We start from the raw sequence: 20,877 nt of genomic DNA on the forward strand, positions 1-20,877 counted from the left end.
ACAAGATCATGGATAAATGATAAGATTTCATAATTTAGGAGTGAGCATTTATACTAGCTCTATGGCAGATGTAGTGTCCATCCCTTAAATATAGATGTATTTTCAGTCACTTATGCTAGTATCCTGTAAAGAAAAATAGGTGTCTACTTTTCTTGATAGAATAGGGTTTCAAATTGGTGCTTTCCTACTGCCTAAAATCTAGGTGTCCCTTTCTAGAATTAGCTTTGTAATGACTGGAGATAGGGCCAGTCATTGCAGGCTTCCAGAAGGAGCCCTGATGCTGGACTGGATTAAAGGCATTAAGAGGACATATTACAAGGAAAAAGCTTATAGTAATTGTGTATGAAGGCTCATGGCTGGAAGCCTAAAAGATGAGGAGAACTCAGAAAAATAAATAAACACAGGAAAAAAATAGGGAGTTACATTTGGTTACTTGGGTACAGAATCCTGATCCTGCTTCCAGAGGGCCACCTCCTGCTCTTGCTACTCCCAGAGGTAGAGCAAGACCATGTCTCAGAAACACTAAATGAGAAAAAAATGGAAACTCTGCATCCCTCCCATACACGTCAGTAGCATGTGCAGAGCAGTAGAAGACAGCTCATAACTGTACACCTTCACTAGGAGGCAGGAGGCATCTCGTCCTATCCAGGGCAAACCACAGAAAATGATTGCACTGGTCCTTTATAGTAGTGATTTTCAACCTAGTCCTCAGGTCACACCTAGCCAGTGGCTTTGTAAGGGAAGATGGTGCCCAAGGAGGAAGGAGATGGCAGCACACCCACCCCCTTACTATACTACTGTGCTGCAGCGGAGAGGCACAATAGCAGTGCATGAACAAAAATGCATTCACTTTGCTAGAGTCATCTTATCCTCCAATCTCCTTCCCTGTTCATCAAAGCCGGCACACTTCTCAGTGCACAGCTCAGCCCTCAAGCCAATAGCTTCTTTTCTGCAGCACGTGCTCCTCTCCATTGTGCGTGTGTGCACATCATTCCTGGGCCACTCCTCCCTGACACCCAGCTCCCCTGGGTTTTCCCCAGCAATGTCCAACATAACCTCAGTCTCCTCTAAGGCTCTGAACTTGGTCCTGGCACCTTCCTGCTTCCCAAAAAGTGCCAGGTCTGCGCCGAAGCTCTCTTGTGAGTGTGTTGGAAAGGCATGCCCACAACAAGCCCGACCAGATCCAACAGAACCCAGCCTTTCCTGGTGCCTCCAGTCACACAGCATCATGGCTTTGCTTCAAACGCCTGCCCCACCCACTTCTGCAACCTGAGGCGCATGCACGTGTATAAGACTTCCAGGTTTGCAGCCGGAAAGGGAACACCAGCACAGCCAACACACTGCTTCCCCAAGCCAGCGCTGTCCAGGTAGAAAAAAAACATTTAACCCACATGGGTTACATTACTATCCAATTGGTGCTCCCGCTAAGACGACGCCCAGGGCAGTCCATCCCTCGTCTTTTACTATGCTATTGCACCTAGTCAGGTTATCAGGAGACCCACAATGAATATGCATAAGACAAATTTTAATGTACTACTCTCCATTCTATGCAAATTTAGCTCATGCATATTCTGTGTCGGTATACTGAAAACCTGACTGGCTAAGTGTGTCCCAAGGACTGGGTTGAGAACCCACCACTTTAGAGTGTGTTATTCTCAAAGATGGTTAAATACAACAGGGCTATAATTACACTCAAAAACATGAAGAAAGAATTCAAAGGCAAGACACACTGAACAGATAACATACACTATAACCTTGTAAGACAGAGTCAATCAACATAACTACTCAGGTAACAAACAGCATGTGCCTTCCCAGTGACTGTAATAGAGGACTGTATCCAAGACATAGGGAAAAAAACACTGCCACAACACTACAACAGATAGGAACCAAAGAAGGGAGTAAGAACTCTGGAAAAATTGGACTAAATGATACACAAAACAAGGTAGGAGAATAGAGCAGATGCTACATCAGCACACCAAAGAAAAACCACATGAAAAGAGAGACAGACACTCACATACCATACTCATCACAGACATAACAGGGAAATATGTTTGAGGTTGATCTCCACCACCATCCAGATCAGAGGGTCTGCCATAAGCAATCAGGACACCCAGGCCTGCTAAACTTGGCCAAATCAGCTCGACTATATTTGGGAGTGGGGAAAAATAGCGTAAAGGATAGGGTGGGGTGCCCAGATATTGATTTAGGAATGGAAACATAATCTAATCTATTCCAAATATTAAAGTGCTATAAGATGAGATGATAGAATAGACTTACTCAGAATAGCGATACAGCTGTTTGTGTGAGTTTCCAGGAAAAAGTGGCAGAGTCAAGCAGCATGGAACAACATTAGAACTGGGGATTCTCTCAGGAACACTTGAGGAGGGAAGATGACGTCACCTAGCTTGTAAAGAATAAGGAGCAATTTCCTACAGCTGGTCAAGCTTGGTTGATATCCTTGGGCAAACCTGTGTAGGCGGGGTAGCTGAGTAGAATAAACATTTACGAAGAAGGTCCTGCCTGCCTATAGTGTGCACCAACCAGAAAGATCTAAATCCAACCCATGTGGCAGTAACTAAGAAGTGATCGATACACACAGAAGAAAAGAATCTCCGCACTAGTATACAGTAAGAAGCAAAACGGCGAAGATAACTCAAAAACAATGGACAACGCTTCTGATAAGAAAAACTGTTTGTTAGACATATGGAGATTCAACACAGCTGTGTTTCGGCCGACTAGGCCTACGTCAGGAGGCTCTTGTTTTAAATAAAATCATTCGCTGGAGAATATTTGTCGTCAGTGTATCTAAACAAAAAGGTGATGCGCTCTGTGCGCCAAAGTAGAACAAAAACTATTGCAGATGATAGAACTTCGAGCGTGAACCTGCAGTCTGTGAGAACTAAAAAAAAAACCTGCGGCTTCACGCTCGAAGTTCTACCGTCTGCAATAGTTTTTGTTCTACTTTGGCGCACAGAGCGCATCAATTTGTTGTTTAGATACAGTGGCGGCAACAAATATTCGATCATGTAGGTGGAAATATACAAAATCTGATTCACTTCTTCATATAGTTGTCAAACTATGCATAACATGAATCAACATGAATCGTGTGTTTTTTTTAATTCATGTTATGCTTAGTTTGACAACAAATATTCTCCAGCGAATTATTTTATTTAAAACAACTAAAAAGCAACATTAAAATTCCCATTAAAAACAAGAGTGTAAGCAAACAAAGTTTTTTAAACACCCCCCTCCCCTAAAGTTATAGGTATCATCCCAAATAATCAGGGTTGTTTTTTTTATGAATATTTAGAATTTTACATATCACCTTTTTAAAAGAGGGGCCATCTCCTTAATTTTCAGTGATAAAGTCAGCAAAATACACAGTCTATTTCACAAAAATTAGGTACATATAAGACCAAGCAGAAACAGAAAAAAAATTTATTTATTTACAAAATATAAGGTAGATTTATAAGCTCTTTTTCTTTGGGTGGAAGAAAACCAATCCATTTCTTCCCTGGTTTCACACATTCTCTACCAGGTGTGTAAAAGATTATCTCCTGGTCAGCTTTTACTTTGGATTTTGGGTTCTGTCACCATCTTGCTCCATCACTCTTCATAGGCTGGCTACACAAGAAAATGTTGTATGTTAATGGTAACACAATTCTTTGTGTCACAATCAGTGAATGTTAAAGAGCAGTGCCATCGGTCACAGGATGGCTCCAGAGCAGGAGTTCTCAACCCAGTCCTTAGGCCACACCCAGCCAGTCTGGTTTTCAGGATATCCACAATGAATATGCATGAGATAAATTTGCATGCTGTACTTTTATTCAGTACAAATCTCATGTGTACTCACCGTTGATATCCTGAAAACCTAACTGGCTGGATGTGTCCTGAGGACTGGGTTGAGAACCCTGCTCTACAACCATGAATCCCAATCCTATGCTACAGGCACACCTAACCAGTCTGATTTTCAGAATATCCATAATGAATACACAAGTGAAATTTGCATACATTAAAGACACTATGGCAGTTGTTCTCAAACCTGTCCTGGGGAACCACCAGCCAGTTGGGTTTTCAGGATATCCATAATGAATATTCATGAGAGTTGCATGCCTACTATCTCCATCATAGGCAAATCTCTCTTCTGCATATTCACATATCCTGAAAACCCAAATGGCTGGTGGTCTCCCAGGACTGGTTTGAGAACAACTGCCCTGCAGTATGCAAATCTCTCTCATGCATACTCATTATGGCTACCCAAAAAAAACAACTGGTTAGGTTTACCTTGAAAACTCTAAACGTTTCTTAAGCATCAGGCTTACGGTTGCTACCACATTTCCAATCAGCAGAACAGGATGATCTAGTTCCGGCTTTGCATGGAATTGTAATTCTGATTCTCTTAAACCTAGTTGAAGGAACTGATGTGCAGACAAACTCAAAGGAGAATAAAACTTAAAAAAAAAAACCCACCAAAGACCATATGGCCTATCCAGTCTGCCCATCCATGGCATCTAGTCTCCCTATCGTTCCCTTAGAGATCCTATGTATTTGTCCCAAGCTCTCTTAAATTCAGATACTGTTTTCGTCTCACCACTTCCACTGGGAAGTCATTCCATTAATTCACCACCCTTTCCGTGAAGAAGTATTTCCTCAGCTTTTGAGGCTATCCCCTTTCACCTTCATCCTATGCCCCCGTCATTCCAGAGCTTCCTTTCAATTGAAAGAGACTTGTCTCCTATGCATTTATGCCACATAGGTATTTAAATGTCTCTATCATATGTCCCCTCCCACCTTTCTTCCAAAGAATCCATATTGAGATCTTTAAGTTTGCCCCTATATGCTTTATGACAAAGACCACTGACCATTTTAGTAGCTGCATTCTGGACTGACTCGATCCTGTTTATCTTTTTGAAGGTGTGGGCTCCAGAATTGTACACGCTATTCTAAATGAGGTCTCACCAGAGTCTTATACAGAGGCATCATCACCTACTTTCTCCTACTGTCCTTCGAGAAAAGGGAGAAAAGAAAGTACATAAAGAAGTAGTAAATGGAAAAGAATGTGTGAAAGAGAGAATTTTTGCTGCCTCTAGAAAAGAAACAAAAGGGTAGAAGTGGACCATGGAATAAACTAAAGAAAGTTATGTAAGTTAAGAGTATGCAACAACCCTAAGTAGGGCTAGTGAGGGGACATCCATAAGTAAGGGATTTATTATCTTAAGAGCATCAATGCATCACTCTGCCTTCTATAGTTTTAACATGCATTGATCATGATGCATAGACTTGTGTTACCATTAATATAAAAAGGATCATAATATGCATATACATATATAAAAAAGAGCTGCATCCACATGCAAATATATGCAGATTAGCTCAAACCACATTATCACATACAATACATCTCAAGTTGGCATTGGCAGGCTGCTGCTGTTCCTGCTATGATCCCCTTTCATCCATATGAAAAAGAGCCCACCTTCTCCCAGACCTTGTCCCTTAGATTTGCAAAGGGACTCCAAGCTTTGCTGTCTGTCCTCACCTCTCAAAAGATCCATGAAGGGGTTCATGTCCTGAAGATCCTCTACCTCACACATCTATGATGTTAGCGACCCTAAGGATGCTCTTTCACCCCCAGCCCCCATGTATGAGCCAAAAGAAAATGTTGAGTCTAGCTGCTTATGGTCCAACGATATCATTCTTTCAACTTTTGACAAACCCTGGGGAAGAGCCTTAAGGCATTCTTTGCTGTCACCTCACAGACTGTTTCTGGCGGTAATCCTTTCACTCCAGCAATGTAGCAGCAAGAAATCTTGATGTTCTCTGGCACATTTCTTTCCTGAAAACAGAGAATAAATTCTAGATCCAGTGAAACATACAGCCTGAAGTAAGTATGGAAAGGTTATGTGACTTCTTAGAACAGCAGCTCCAGCCTTACTGCTTAACTAGCTGAAATGCAAAAGATGGAGACTGCAGTTATTCAGACTCACAACTCTATTGGCATGACAGTTTTATATGTGTTGCCAAAGTAATACATTATTGACTAGATTCTATATATCATGCCTAAAAAAAAAAAAACATTCTATAAAGTACATCTAAATTTAGGTGTACTTTATAGAATAAGCCTAAATTTCCATGCGGTTTATAGAATACGCCGAGCGCCTGTCCACGCAACTAAATTTAGTCGTGGGTAGTTACACCTAGTAAAACAATGTAAATGCCAAAGCCTAAATTACGCACAGACCAGGTGTATTCTATAACAAAGAACATGGATTTTAGAAACACCCCGCCCATTCTACACCCATGGTCATGCCCCCTTTTCAACTATGCAACTTAGAATAGGTTTAGACAGTTCTGCTTGTAAATTCTAATACCAATTAGTGTCATTAGCAGGGCTTTTTTTGTGCTGGTACCCACCGGTACGGTGTACCGGCAACTTTTTCCCCGGTGAGTCCTGCACCCTTCCTCTCACTCCCCTACTTACTGTTTTTTTTTTTTTTTTTACAAACTCAGCAGCGTGAACGGTGCATTGATTGAGAGAGGCTGTCAGCGTCGGAGCTTCCCTCTGCGAGTCCCGCCTACTTTTTTTTCAACTTCCTGTTTCCGCATAGGTGGGACTCACAGAGGGAAGCTCCGACGCTGCCAGCCTCTCTCAATCACTGCACCGTTCGCGCTGCTGAGTCCAACGCTGGCAGCCTTTATCACTTCACTGGCTGGCAGGCAGGCAGGCAGTGGAGGAGGATGGGCTGAGGGAAGAAGAATCGCTGGACATGGATGAGAGGGGAGGGCAGGGAAGAGAGAATTGCTGGACATGGATGGGAGAGGAGGGCAGGAAAGAGAGAATTGCTGGACATGAATGGGAGGGGAGAGGGCAGGGGAGAGAGGAGAAATGCTGGACTTGGATGGAAGAGAGGGGAGAGAGAATTATTGCTTTATACGGATACAGGGGAGGGGAGGGAAGAAAGAGAGGAGAAATGCTGGACATGGATGGAGGAGAGGAGAAGTGCTGGACATGGATGGAGGGGAGGAAAGAAAAAAGAAGAGGAAGATGCAAATGGATGGAGATGAGGGAAAGGGAAGAGAGGAGAAAATCTGTACATGGATGGAGAAAATAGGCAAAAGCTGGATCCACGTTATACCTCCTCCAGTCAATTCCATGGAGGAGGACCCAGCTTTTACTTAGGGATATAGGGCAAGAAATGAAGAAGAAAGGAGGAAAGTAAAGAAATAAATGGAAAGGAAGCCCTGGAACGGAGTTAAGAGAACAGATAGAGAGCAGCAGAATCAAAGACTGGAACCAATATGTATTGAAAAACAAAGTCACCAGACAACAAAGGTAGAAAAAAATAATGTTATTTTCATTTTAGTGTTTGGAATATGTCCAATTTGAGAATTTACATCTGCTGTCTTATTTTGCACTGGGTGTGCTGGAGCTGTAACAGCTTACAGAAATTATTTATAATGAAAAAAATCACGTTAATTTTTTCTCCTACACTAGTATAATATTTTCAACGATATCTGTTTATATGCGCCATGGCTGGTATAAGGGGTGTGGCCAATATGGGTGTAGCTATCATAGGGGTGGAGCCATATGTGGTGATCCCACCCATAATGAGTACCAGCACCTTTTTTTCTACAAATAAAGGACTGGTCATTAGCTTAAGTGGCATTAATCGGCGCCAGCTGGTTTAAGTAATTAAGTTGTACACGCAAATCCAGAATATGACTGGATCTGCACATAGGGGTAATTTTATAAAGCTTCTGTTTTAAACATGGAAAAGATCTTTTATAAAATTGTGTAACTGCACGTGCACATAAATTGCAGGTGAGCAGAAAGAGTACATCTACTTTTATGTGATCTGTATGTAGGCATTCCCAGAGGTGAAGCTGCAACTTATATGTATCTTTTTAACATTTTCATATAAACCTTATCAACCTCATTAATATATATTTTTTTGTTACATTTGTACCCCGTGCTTTCCCCACTCATGGCAAGCTCAATGCGGCTTACATGGGGCAATGGAGGGTTATGTGACTTGCCCAGAGTCACAAGGAGCTGCCTGTGCCTGAAGTGGGAATCGAACTCAGTTCCACAGTTCCCCAGGACCAAAGTCCACCACCCTAACCACTAGGCCACTCCTCCACTCATTTAGTGATCAATAATTAACACATATTAACCACTGTGGAGGAAAAAGCCTCAAAATTTTATTTGAGCACTATTTTGTGCTTCACACATTCCATCACCGGCATAAAAAAACACTTCCGGTTAACAGTAATTTTTTAATTATAAATTTTAAACACAGTTCCAGAACTCAATTACTATACCCTGGTAAAGTTTAACCAAGCTATGTTTATGTTGGCCCTCATTCCTTATTAGTTACTAGTAAAAAAGGCCAGTTTCTGGAATGAATGAAACGGGCGCTAGCAAGGTTTTCCTGGGAATGTGTATGTTTGAGAGAGAGAGAGCCAGAGTGAAAGTGCGGGTGTGTGACAGAGTGAGACTGTCTGTGTGACAGTGTGTGTGTGAGAATGAGAGTGTGTGACAGGGCCCCCTCCCCTGTTCCTAATGCCCCTCACCCCGTCCCCTCCCCTCCTTTTTCTCCTCCTTCCCACACTTTGGGTTCCTTAAGGCTTTCAAAAGCCTATGTACCCCTGTGGCCCTAACGCCCAGTATCCGGATACCCCACCGCTTTCCTCCTCACCCCTCCCCCAAGATGTAATACTTTCACGTCCTTCATTTAAAAAAAAAAAAAAAAAAGTGTCCTATCTACCCTGTGTACAAATGCCCAGCATTCAGATTGTGTTCCTCTCGTAAATTTTCATTTCTTTCATTCATTCAGAACTTGCCCCCCCCCCCCCCCCCCGAACACTTTTGGTTCCTTCAGTCTTTTAAAACTGTCCTATGTACCCTGTGTGCTAATGGCCAACATTGAGATTGTTTTCCTGTCCCAAATTTGCATGTCTTTCAGTCATTCACAACTCCCTCCACCCCTTCTACAGTTTAACACTTTCCTTTCCTTCAGTCTTTTAAAACTCTCCTATCTACCCTGTGTCCTAATGGCCAGCATTCAGATTGTTTTCCTTTCCCAAATGTTCTTGTCTTTCGGCCCAGATGCATCAACCAAACGTTAAAAAATAAGAAACGTAAAAGTGCTTAACGATTTTTAAAAAACGAGGAATGCACTACAAAAACACTCCAGAAATGTTCAGATCGGTATTGTAAAGTAGGATGTATCACTGAATCGTTAAACCCATCGTTAATCAGCGCCTAAAGCATGCGCAGAGCAGCCAAGCGTTATGCTGGCTGCTCTGCGCATGCCACAAAGGCCCAACTGTCAAAACAAAAAAAAACAAACCCACAAACAGGTGTGTTTCGGGAGGGAGCAAAGGCGCTCGTCATGAGCGTCCTTTATGGACGCCTTGCCCCCCCCCCACGAAAAATCTCCAATTTTAGCATCCCCGGGCCGGCTCTCCGCTCTTCCTGTGTATTCTCCCACACTAGCTCCGCCTCCTGCCATGCTCCGGTCCCGTGCCCCGCCCCCTCCGCCCCCCCTTTGGTCGTGGCTGCCGCACCCCCCCTCCAACGACCCCCCCCCTTTGCCTTACCGGCCCGTGCAGCGCCTCTCACCTCTGCTGCAAGGGCAAGAACAGCTGATCGGCGATTCAGAAGGCCTCCTCAGACGTCCCTTCTTTCTTCCTGGGCCCGCCCTCCTCTGACGTAGGTAAACAGCAGCAGACTCATGTAACTATCTGGCTCCTTCTCCCCAGTTTGACTGGGCATGCACTCAGGAGCTGTGCTTGTCCCACAGCTCTTCAGCACATGCACCAGGCACAATCATCCCACCGGACTCACTACTGCTCAAAGCTATGAGTGCGCCTAAATTAGCATCTCAGCATTCGGGAGTTCCTTTGCCCCACTGATCTGGCGGTGTTTTTCCAGTGCTTTTCAGAATAGCACCAGTGTTTTGAACATCTGCTTATAAGTGCTGTTTCTCTTCTCCCTAGGATTATACAGTGGGATTTTTTCTGCTCATTCTTTTGTGAAAATTACCATACGTTGTCGTTAACTGCTAGAGCAGGCACAGTGGTGCAGTTCACTGCATTTCAAAAGGAGTATTTCTATTTTATTTCACAAAATGTATTATCTGCTAATTCTGCTTATAGTGCATAATACATTGTGGGAAGTCTTTTTATTTTTACGCAATTTAATAAACATATCACTATTGCGGGGTCTTCTAGAAGTAGGATGTAGATTCTCTATAAGAACTGTTCCAGAAGTTGGTAATGGAATCCATGCAGGATGGGGTGATACTGGACTTAGTGCTTATGAATGGGGAGAGTGTTTCTGATGTTACAGTGGCCATCTGGCATTCAGTGATCACCAAATTGTGTGGTTTAAAATTAAGATGTGTGGAGAGGGTTCATTCAAAAGTGAAGGTCCTTGACTTAAAAAAAAAAAAAACTAACTTTGTTGAGATGGGGGATTATCTCAAGGAGTTGTTAGCTAGAAGGGAGCATGTGGAAGAAGTAGGAAAGCAGTGGACAAAATTAAAAGGAGCTATTTAGAGGGCAACAAACCTTTTTGTAAGGAAATTATATAAAAGTAGGAGAAAAAGAAGGCCACTTTGGTTCTCAAAAGTAGTAGTTGAACAGGTAAGGAAAAAGAAGTTAGCCTTCATAAACTACAAAAGATCGCAGAAAGAGAAGGACAGGCGACAATATCTGGAAAAGCTAAGAGAAGCTGGTAAAGTAGTCAAGAAAGCAAAGATACAAATGGAAGAAAAAATAGCCAATATGATAAAATGGGGGACAAGACTCAAAGGTGAGGGGGAGAAATATGTAGAAGCTGATAAGGCAGAATCTTAACAAATTTTAACTGTTCTGTATTCATAGCTTAAGGGCTGGGAGCAGGACTGCAGAAGATAAACACAAATAGGAATGGAGGTGTTGTAGATCCTGAATGATTTTCAGAGGACTATGTTTGTGAGCAGCTAACTAAACTAAAGGTGGACAAAGCGATGGGGCTGGATGGCATACATTTGAAGGTACTGAAGGAACTTAGGGAAGTTCTGGTGATTCTGCTGGCTGACCTTTTCAACGGTTCTCTAGAGTCGGGAGAGGTCCTGGATGACGGGAGAGGGACACCACCAACAGACTAGTAAGTCTGACTTCTGTGGTAAGTAAAGTAATGGAAACGCTTTTAAAACAGAAAATAGTGAAGTTTCTGGAATGCAATGGATTGTAGGACCCACGGCAGCATGGTTTCACTAAAAGAAGGCCTTGTAAGACAAATATAATTCATTTCTATGACTGTTTGACAAGAGAGTTGGATTGAGGGGCAGCACTAGTATTTAGATTTTAGCAAAGTCTTTGACATGGTTCCACACACATGACTAATAAATAAAGTAAGAGCCCTTGGTATGGGCCCTAAACTGACCGAATGGGTTAGGAACTGGTTGAGTGAAAGGCAACAGAGAGTAGTTGTCAAATTCTCAGGTTCAGAGCCCGCAGGGCCGGGCTCTGGAGCAAACATGAGCCCTTGGGCTGCTGACGAGGAGCGACAGCAGCAGGCAAAACCCACCAACCAACGCTGGGCAAGCACACCGGCAGGGACTGCAGGCACCGCCCAGCGAGCCGGAACACACGGACTGGAATCCGCCGGGCTGGAGGACACAGAACTGGAAAACTGGACTGCAATCCCCCGGACTAGAGGGCACAGGACTGGAACACACACCGGACCGGAACACACTGGACTGGTCCGTACAGCTTCACCTGCGCTTGGCCACTACCCCCCCACCCCAAGGGTTGAGCCCTTGGGTTCGAGTGGTCGGCAGGACTTACCGGATACCACAAGGACCAGGACTGGAAACAGAAGAGACAGCAGTGCTCCAAGGAACTGGACTAACCAGGGCACTCCTAGGCCTACACTAACAAAAGGACTTCCTAAGCCCTATACTAACAAGCTAAACAAAAAACTAACAAGCTTCCTAAGCACTGCTCTAGCAAGCTAGATACAAAACTAACAAGGAGTTTCCTAAGCACTACCCTAGCAAGCTAGACACAAAACTAACAAGGTGCTTCCAAAGCACTACTCTGGCAAGCTAGATACCAAACTAACAAGGTGCTTCCTACAGCACCAAAACCCAAACAGCAAAGACTGCAATGCTTCCAATAGCACAAACACCAGAAGTACTTCTAACAGCAAAATCTGTAGTGTTCCTAACACCACCAAACCCTGAAGTACTTCTAACAGTAAAAGAGCTTCCAAAGCCCTACACACAGGGATGCTTCCAAAACCAAGAGGGAAAAGCAGGGGAACCACAAGGGAAAAGCAGGAAAGCTAAACACACAGACACCAGTGCACACTGCACTAACACTAACCTGGACCTCAGCAAAAGCAAGCAGGGAAACTAGACACAAAGTCAGAAGTGCAACACTGCAGCACCCTATCTAAAGCAAACACCATCGTTACAAAGGCACTGAAGGAAAGAACACCACTTCCTTATCAAGGCCTTCCCAGATGATGTCACACTCCCTAGACCCAGGCAACAGCACACTGACTCAGAGAGCACACTGAAACCCATAGGGGCCCAACCCACACCAATGCAATACCGTGAAGCACTTGAAGCCAGTACACCCAAAGAGAGTTAGAGCTAACTCAGTCCACACACACACAGCTGTAGTAAAGTGAAACAATTAGCCCCATGCTGCTGGAAGCTGCCAGCACAGAGAGAGAGAGCCAGCTGCACAGAAAGGACAGACAAAAGAAACAGAAGCCAGCTAAGCTGACCACCAGGAAAAAGGTAAGTTTGAGAGAGGTTATGACCACAATCATAACAGTAGTGGTAAATGGCGTTCACTTTGAGGAAGGGTATGTTATCAGTGGTGTGCTGCAGGTTCAGTTCTTGAGCCAGTTCTTTTTAACATTTTTGTAAGCAATATCATGGAAGGGCTACCTGGTAAGGTTTGCCTCTCTGCAGATGATACCAAAATCCGCAATAGGGCAGAGACCCCTGATGGCGTGGATAAGATGAGGAAGGACCTAGCCAAGCTTGAAGAATGGTCCAGAATTTGATGGCTAAGATTTAATGCTAAAAAAATGCAGTGTCATGCATTTGGGCTGCAAAAACCCTAGGGAATGGTACAGTTTAGGAGGCGAAGAACTTTTGTGCACAGGGGCAGGACTTGGTGTAATTGTAAGTGATGATCTTAAGGTGGCTAAACAGGTAGAAAAGGTGACACTGAAAGCTAGAACAATGATTGGGTGCACAGTGAGAGAACTGTCCAATAGGAAAGAGGAGACGATGCCTCTGTTTAAGACTCTGGTAAGACCTCACTTAGGGCTCCGTTTACTAAGCCATACTAGTGTTAGCGTGTGCTAAACATTAAAGTTGCTCATAGCAACACCTTAGTAAATAGGGCCTTTAGAATATTGTGTACAGTTCTGGAGACTACACCTTCAAAAAAAATATAAACAGGATGGAGTTGGTCCAAAGGGCCAGCTACTAAAATGGTCAGTGGTCTTCGTCATAAAGTGCACAGGGACAGACTTAAAGATCTCAATATGTATACTTTGGAAGAAAGGCAGGAGATGGGAGACATTATAGAGCTGTTTAAATACCTCCACAACTTGTGCGAATAATAGCTGAGACACAATTACCATCATCATCGATTTTAGCAACTATGGACAATATATCTTTGTCTATGATACCTCAGGTATCACTTTGGCATTGATTTAAAAGATTTGGGAAAAAAGATCTGATGATCTTTGGATCTCAACTCCTTTTTTAATGCAATTGGCTAACCAAACATCTCGTCTGCTCTCTTCCACTTCCAACCCGTCCTTGGCGCGATCTGCCATCTTTCACTCCGCCCACAATTCAACATCACCCTTCCCAATGCCGTCTACTTTAAAGGTGGAAGCTAGAAAAAAGGAATTTTATTTTGTATGTATTGATTAGAATATGTAAAGTTTTTGGAACATACATCTGCCAGAGCTGGTGTAGACGCAGATGGAGCTCTGCAAGAAAAACCTCACTCATTGATAGTCAATCTCCAGCATAGCAGCGATAAATCTCCAGCCTTGGGATGAACCACCCTCGGCATCTCTAAAGGGGAGTGAGCTGCAGGACCGATAAGCAGAACTGGAGAGGCCACCAGAAGCTACGGCCGAGGCAGTGAGCTCCAGCAGTCATGAGAAGAGGTTGGTGCTGCTCACCACCAAGTTTGTGTCACTCATGGGGGTGGAGGAGAGGGAGGGACAGGTGCTGGACAATGGGAGGGATGGAACAGAGAGAGATAATGATCCCTAGGAAAGAAAAATAATAGACGGGGGAAAAGGAGGGGGAAGGAAAAAAGGAAGAGATGTTGGATCTGGGAGTGGGAGGGAGGGAGATTATTAGTCCTTTATGGAAGGGGGGTTGGGATTTGATGTTCCGCCTTTCTGTGGTTACAATCAAAGCAGTTTACATATTATATACAGGACTTATTTTCTAACTTGCTCAGAGTCAAAGAGTTGCAGTGGGAAATAAATAAATAAATAATGCATACATAAAATACTTTATACAGTGTGATTTTAACCAAAATGCAGCCTTAGTTTTTGATGGAAGCCAAAAATTTGATCTTTGTCCTATCTGTCTCCCTCCCCTGGACCCTTCTGAGTGCCGCCTCCCCCCCCCCCCACACACACACACAGGACCCCTGGGTCTATTTTACAATACCTACTACTACTTAACATTTCTAAAGCGCTACTAGGGTTACGCAGCGCTATACAGTTTAACAAAGAAGGCCAGTCCCTGCTCAAAGGAGCTTACAATCTAAACCTGGTGGTTTAAGGGTGTAGTTGGGGCAGGCCGCAGGAACTATCTCCAGTTCCCCCTGCTCAGTCTGGTTCTGCTCTCAAAATGGCTGCTGTGACTGGGAGATTGCTCCTGCCTCAACTACACCACTATACCACCAGGAACTGTAAGGAAGTCCTGGGGGAGGGGGCTACTCTTTGCATTCTTTGTATTTTTTTTTTGTACTGCAATTGTAAGTAATGCAGTTATGATATTAGATTGTAAGCTCTTTGAGCAGGGACTGTCTTTCTTCTATGTTTGTGCAGCGCTGCGTATGCCTTGTAGCGCTATAGAAATGCTAAATAGCACAATAGTTTATATTATATTATAAATAAAGTGCTCCAAATAAATGCTTTTGATACAAATTTGAGATAAGCTCCTTAGGAATTAGTCTCTCTGGGGAGTTAAGATGCAGCTGTCACAAAGAGTGGTGCAGCGTCAGCCACTGTAAAAGCACTATTTCAGTTTTCATAAGCTGTGGTCCGTGTGTGCGGGGGCTATTTTGCTTGAAGGTAAAATAAGGTCTTCATTATTTAAATTATATTCTGGCTTGAAAACTGAGTTAAGCAGAGGGATGCAGACCACAAGCTCTGACAATCCCCAGCAGCCCTCACTGGTTCACATTCACACAGACAAACTTGAGTTTTCGGTTACAGTTTTGGCTGAAAGCTGTCAGACAGTTTCTGTGGCAGTTTCTGTTTTGTCTGAAAGTGAAAAATGCAGCTTCCATCAGCTTCTAACTTAGGGGTTGTCCTTAAGTGATGTCACATGATTTTGATAGGTGGGGGATGAAAGGCAGGAATTGCTACTGAAGCCAGAAAACTAACTGGCAGCTGTGCCAGCAACCGGTGCAGCCGGCAAGAGAGAAGGGAGGAAGCTGACAGCAGCGATGTAAAGGGAAGCAATGACAGCACAGTGAGTGGCAGGCAGCCAACTTGCGTAGATTCTGTGGTAGGAGGGAAATTCTGTGCTATCTGTTGAAGCCAGCAAGCTAGGACGTTAAACATGATAACTCCTAATGTAACAGGCTTGCCATTCAATTATTGCTAGTTGCTCTGTGTTCCCTAGCAATGAACTGGAAACAAACTCGATTCCCCACTCCTTACTGAGTGAATGATTTATGTTTCAACAGTTTTTACTGATGACAAATCAAAGTATACACATCCAACACTAGAGTGCTACAGAGATTCAAATAGCAAAAGCATACATAATAAAGACAGAATGATAATGTCCATCATCAAACTTTCAACAATTTTTGCCCCCCCCCCCCCCCCCAACTCCTACCCCAAATCCACACCTACCCTCTAGTTTAGTTATGGGAAACAATTTTTGTGCAACCAAATGAAGAAATGCTATAAGTACACAAATACAAGCTCGTACTGTGCAATATTTCACTCAACCAACAGTCAACACTTATCTCCTTAAATATACCCTATCAGACAAACTCCCCTCTCAAAAAAGGTAGTTGTATACAAATAAATACCACGGGTTATCTCAGAGGAAAACAGTAATAGTTACCTCATTCCACAGCAAGAAATGAAATGAGTGAATGATTTAACAAAGTATGGAAGTCCTAATGATGCATAAATGGACATAGAGAGAAGAGAGAATGCATCACACTTTCTGGAAATTTGTAATCCAGCCCTAGATCTTATACCAGTAAATTACAGGTTGCCATATAATGATGGGATTGATAAATTATCAGTAAAAGGACTGAGGGTGATGTGCTTGCAGAGGAGGGGAAGTCAAATAGCAGAAGTTACAGCTACAGTAAATAGATAAGTACACCAATGTCTCCATTGCATTCCTCTGAGATGGTTTCAGAATGTTTTGATCATTTTAAATGTTGAATGTCTTTATGTTCTTGAGCAGTTATGAAGATCCCTCTTGGTTTCTAGATTTTAAGGTAACAGATCCAGTAGCCTGGTTTGAAAATCAGAATCCCGACAGGATGGCCCACTAAAGCTGTAATGTGGCCTAGTGGTTAGAGCAGCAGTTGCTTGCAATCCAGAGGTGGCCGGTTCAAATCCCGCTGCTGCTCCTTGTGATCTTGGACAAGTCACTTAACCCTCTATTGCCTCAGGTACAAACTTAGATTGTGAGCCCTCCTGGGACAGAGAAATATCCAGTGTACCTGAATGTAACTCACCTTGAGCTACCACTGAAAAAGGTGTGAGCAAAAATCTAAATAAAAAAAAAAAATCTTCCTTCCCAAAAACCTAACATCTTTAGAATGTAGATGCTCAGACACTTTGAAACAAACCTAAAGGGGCTTAAGGGGATATTGGTGTACACCCCCATTATTGTCTCTTGGAAACAGTGGCATAGGCAGACTTGACATTTTGGGTGGGCCCAGAGCTAATATGGGTGGTCACTATGTATATAGGTATGAGTAGTATAAATTAAAAGTGCACTTGGGAGCTCTTTTACTATTGCGCACGGAAACAGCTGTCCTGCATCAACATAAACCTGTTCCATAAAAGTGGGTAGCAGAAGCATAATAAAGTAACCTTCTTACTAAAGCTTTGCAGCCCCAAACCCCACAATCTAGATCAGTGGCTGGGACACACCCAACAGAATTAGGCGACACGCTGAAAACTGCAGTCTGTGACAGAATAAAAAAAGAGCCCAAATATCATATAGTTACAAAAAAAAAAAAAAAAAGGTTGCAAGGAAAATATAAAACTCTCAATTCAATAACCATTCATTTGCACAAATTAATACATTTAAATTTTTCACAAATGTTAACATATCAGAAACCACATGAAGGAAAGTTCAAGAATTCTTAATGATAAACATATGCAAAATCATATTGTCAGCATCAAGATTTTTTTCCACCTACTAACTGTACCATACAGAATTTAAAGTACAATGTTTCCTCTTACAGCTTTCCATAAAAAAATGTATTCAAATTCTGGGAGCACCTCAGTAAGAGCAACACAAAATTCCTTCACTGTCAGATACTTTGTGAAGCAACACTAAACCCTGCAAAGGAGCTTCTCAGAGCCTATATTACAAACCATATCACCAATTCTGAACATGAATACCAATAACAGTACCTTTAAAAAGGTAGCAGTGAATATACACAACAGCAATATGTGTTCCATTGGAAAAGCTAGACAAGTCAAACTCCTAGATCCCCCATACAAACTACATGCCATACCAGCAGAATCTCTCACCTCAGTCACATGCAACCCTCATCAATTACAGAATAAAGGACCAAAAATTTGAAATTGTCCTGTATACAGCATCAGCCCTGCCCTATCCTACCCTTCCCTAACCCCCCCCCCCCCCCCCCACATCCATCCCTATAGCCCAGAATCAACCATAACCTTCCCTATTTGTAGCCTGACATCAGTCCTACCTTACCCTTTATATGTCCCTCATAGTCTGGCATCTCTCTTGCCCTTCCCAATCTCACCACCACACACACACACACCCTAATGCTTACCATCATTAAATATAAAACTTTTTTCTTTTTTACATCCTGGGCAGAGCCCACCCTCGCCCAGAAACCCACCAACATTAAACATTTTATTACCTGGCACTGTAAAAGCATCTCCACCAAAATACCCACCAGCATTTTGCCTGGGTAGTGCAGAGCCCACCCCTATCACATAAATGTAAACATTTCTTTTCTCTCTCTTTTTAGGTTATTTTTTTTTTAACCTGGGCTTGAGCTTCCTACAGACTGAGGTAAAGGTCTACTGCTCCTGAGCACCTGATGGGTGTCAAGTCTGTGTGCACCTTGTGCAGACTGTGCTGCTAGAGGCCCAAGCTTGCAGTCAGTGCCTGTTGATCAGTGCTGGCCCTGCTGGGAAAATTATTCTTGGTCCTCCACTCATGATGCCGACTTTGCCACAGGCTTAGGGAATCCAGGTCCCAGGAGCTCTCAGTGCTGGCAGGGCACAGTCGCACACTGTCTGTCTGATGCACTGCAGGGGAGACCTGAGCAGACCAGTATGCACAGGCTGCATTTTGGACACAAAAGAAATCAGAACTACTCAAGCATTTGTAGGATGTTAACGTTATACTTCCTGCCATGTGGGGTGGCTGAATTGTCATCTGTGACCTATGTGCTCGAATAACACATAGACAATCATCCTAATTTGCTAAGCACATTGCCCCATGGGGACGTAATAGGATTAGAAAATCATAAAAGTATGTGTTATAACAAAGATTGGTTGTCTCAGAAACCACATTTCCTATGGATCGTTCAATCTGTTTATCAAGGTTTTTGGCAGCTTATTTTAAACTCTACTTTGTTTTCTACTATGCGACTGGGTGAATCCGTAGCTTCCTGTAACCACAGCTCATTTTCTTATGAGCTTTAAAAAGTACAGTGAAATTTTGAGTGCCTTTTAAACCTGTTAGTCTTTCTACCAAAGTTACCTAAACTAAACACTGCCGTTTTTCAAAGGCAGGGGAAGGGTTAGAGTTACCAGCATGCAGCAACCACACCCACGATGATAAAGACACACAGAGATGCAGATTGCCCAGCCCTGGATTACAATAGGCCACTTCACACTGCTAGTACCGAGGCCATCAACTGGGACCCTTGCAGCTGCCGATTGCTTTGTCAGCAGTAAATCTGGATGTCAATGTGAAATCTTATGCCATTCCTCTTTTCTTTGAAAACCCAGTAGGGATGCCAAAACTTTCACTTAGCATCTCAAAGATAAAACATTTGGCACTCAGGCCCAGATGCACTAAACGTTTTTCATCGTTAAATGAGCCCCTTAAGGAAGAATTTTCTATCCTTTCCATGCACTAAAGCCTATTTTTCCGACAGCAGTAGCAGCTAACGAAACTGGAATGCAAATGAGAAACTACCATTGAAATGTAGACAATTCGGAATGCACTAACCATACCGACGATAGCAACGATTCACTTACCGCCAGAAATTTAACATCAGCTCAGACCTGTCGTTAAAGCCTGAGCTGTCATCTCCCCACTGCCCCCTGCACGATGAAAAACCAAATTGCTGGCATGTTTTAAAAGAAAAGTGGCTCCCTGCTTCCCTGTGCCTAAAATAAAAAAGGAAACTAAATTAAAAAAGGATTGGGAGGGGGCAAAGGCACTCATCAGCAGCGTCCTGTATGGACGGCCTTGCCTTGCCTTGCCCCCCCCCCCCCCGAAGTCCCCGCTGCTCCCCGCTGCTCCGTTTGTGAAATAAAAGCTTTTAAAAATGAAACCTTTGCAGTTGCTGGGCTCCCCCTCCCTTCCTGTCTCTCTCTTCTTTAGTCGGCAATGCTCCGCCTCCTGCCCTCCTCCACCTCCGTGCCCCGCCCCCCCCCGATTTCGTCCCCGCCGCTCCCCCCCCCCACCGGACCCCCCCTCCACCATAATGGCTGGTGCAGCGCCTCTCACCTATGTTTGAAAGCGCTGCACAGGATGGATCAGCTGTTCTTGAGCTCTTCTGTCTCCTCCGATGTCTCCTTTTTCTTCCTGTGTCCGCCCTCCTCTGACGTCAGTTATCTATGTAGATAGCTGACGTCAGAGGAGGGCGGACACAGGAAGAAAAAGGAGACATGGAGGAGACAGAAGAGCTCAAGAACAGCTGATCCATCCTGTGCAGCGCCTTCAAACATAGGTGAGAGGCGCTGCACCGGCCATTATGGTGGAGGGGGGGTCCGGTGGGGGGGGGAGCGGCGGGGATGAAATCGGGGGGGGCGGGGCACGGAGGTGGAGGAGGGCAGGAGGTGGAGGAGGGCAGGAGGCGGAGCATTGCCGACTAAAGGAGACACAGGAAGGGAGGGGGAGCCCAGCAACTGCAAAGGTTTCATTTTTAAAAGCTTTTATTTCACAAACGGAGCAGCGGGGAGCAGCGGGGACAAGGCAAGGCCGTCCATACAGGACGCTGCTGATGAGCGCCTTTGCCCCCTCCCAATCCTTTAATGTTTGTGGAGACATGCAGGGGAAAGTGGGGAGCCACGTGTTTGTGTTTTCTTTTTTTTCTTACGTTTCTGGCATGCGCAGAGCAGCCAGCATAACGCTTGGCTGCTTTGTGCATGCTTTACGAGCCGATTAGTGCATCGTTCTTTCCAAT

The 20,877-nt window shown here is 43.8% G+C and overlaps 1 protein-coding gene across 4 annotated transcripts in view; it reads right to left on the reverse strand.

The window, feature by feature from the left end:
* Positions 1 to 20,877, reverse strand: part of LOC115465525 (putative deoxyribonuclease tatdn3-A) — a 66,343-nt gene that overhangs the window by 7,880 nt on the left and 37,586 nt on the right. Inside the window, exons 10-11 of one of the 4 annotated variants that reach the window (XR_003941427.1) lie at positions 5,534 to 5,830; positions 3,358 to 3,624 (exon numbers count right to left, since the gene is read on the reverse strand). The exons of 1 other annotated variant lie outside the window; for it this stretch is intronic. Coding sequence is in view for 1 of the 3 variants with exons in the window: in XM_030196049.1 (XP_030051909.1) it covers positions 5,687 to 5,830 (144 nt within the window). In the remaining 2 variants the exon portion in view is untranslated. Of the gene's footprint in view, positions 1 to 3,357; positions 3,625 to 4,922; positions 5,831 to 20,877 lie in introns of those variants that run through there. 2 more of the 4 variants (XR_003941426.1, XM_030196049.1) reach the window with 2 other exon arrangements.

Source organism: Microcaecilia unicolor, chromosome 3 (genome assembly GCF_901765095.1).
Source record: "Microcaecilia unicolor chromosome 3, aMicUni1.1, whole genome shotgun sequence".
Lineage (NCBI taxonomy): Eukaryota > Metazoa > Chordata > Amphibia > Gymnophiona > Siphonopidae > Microcaecilia > Microcaecilia unicolor.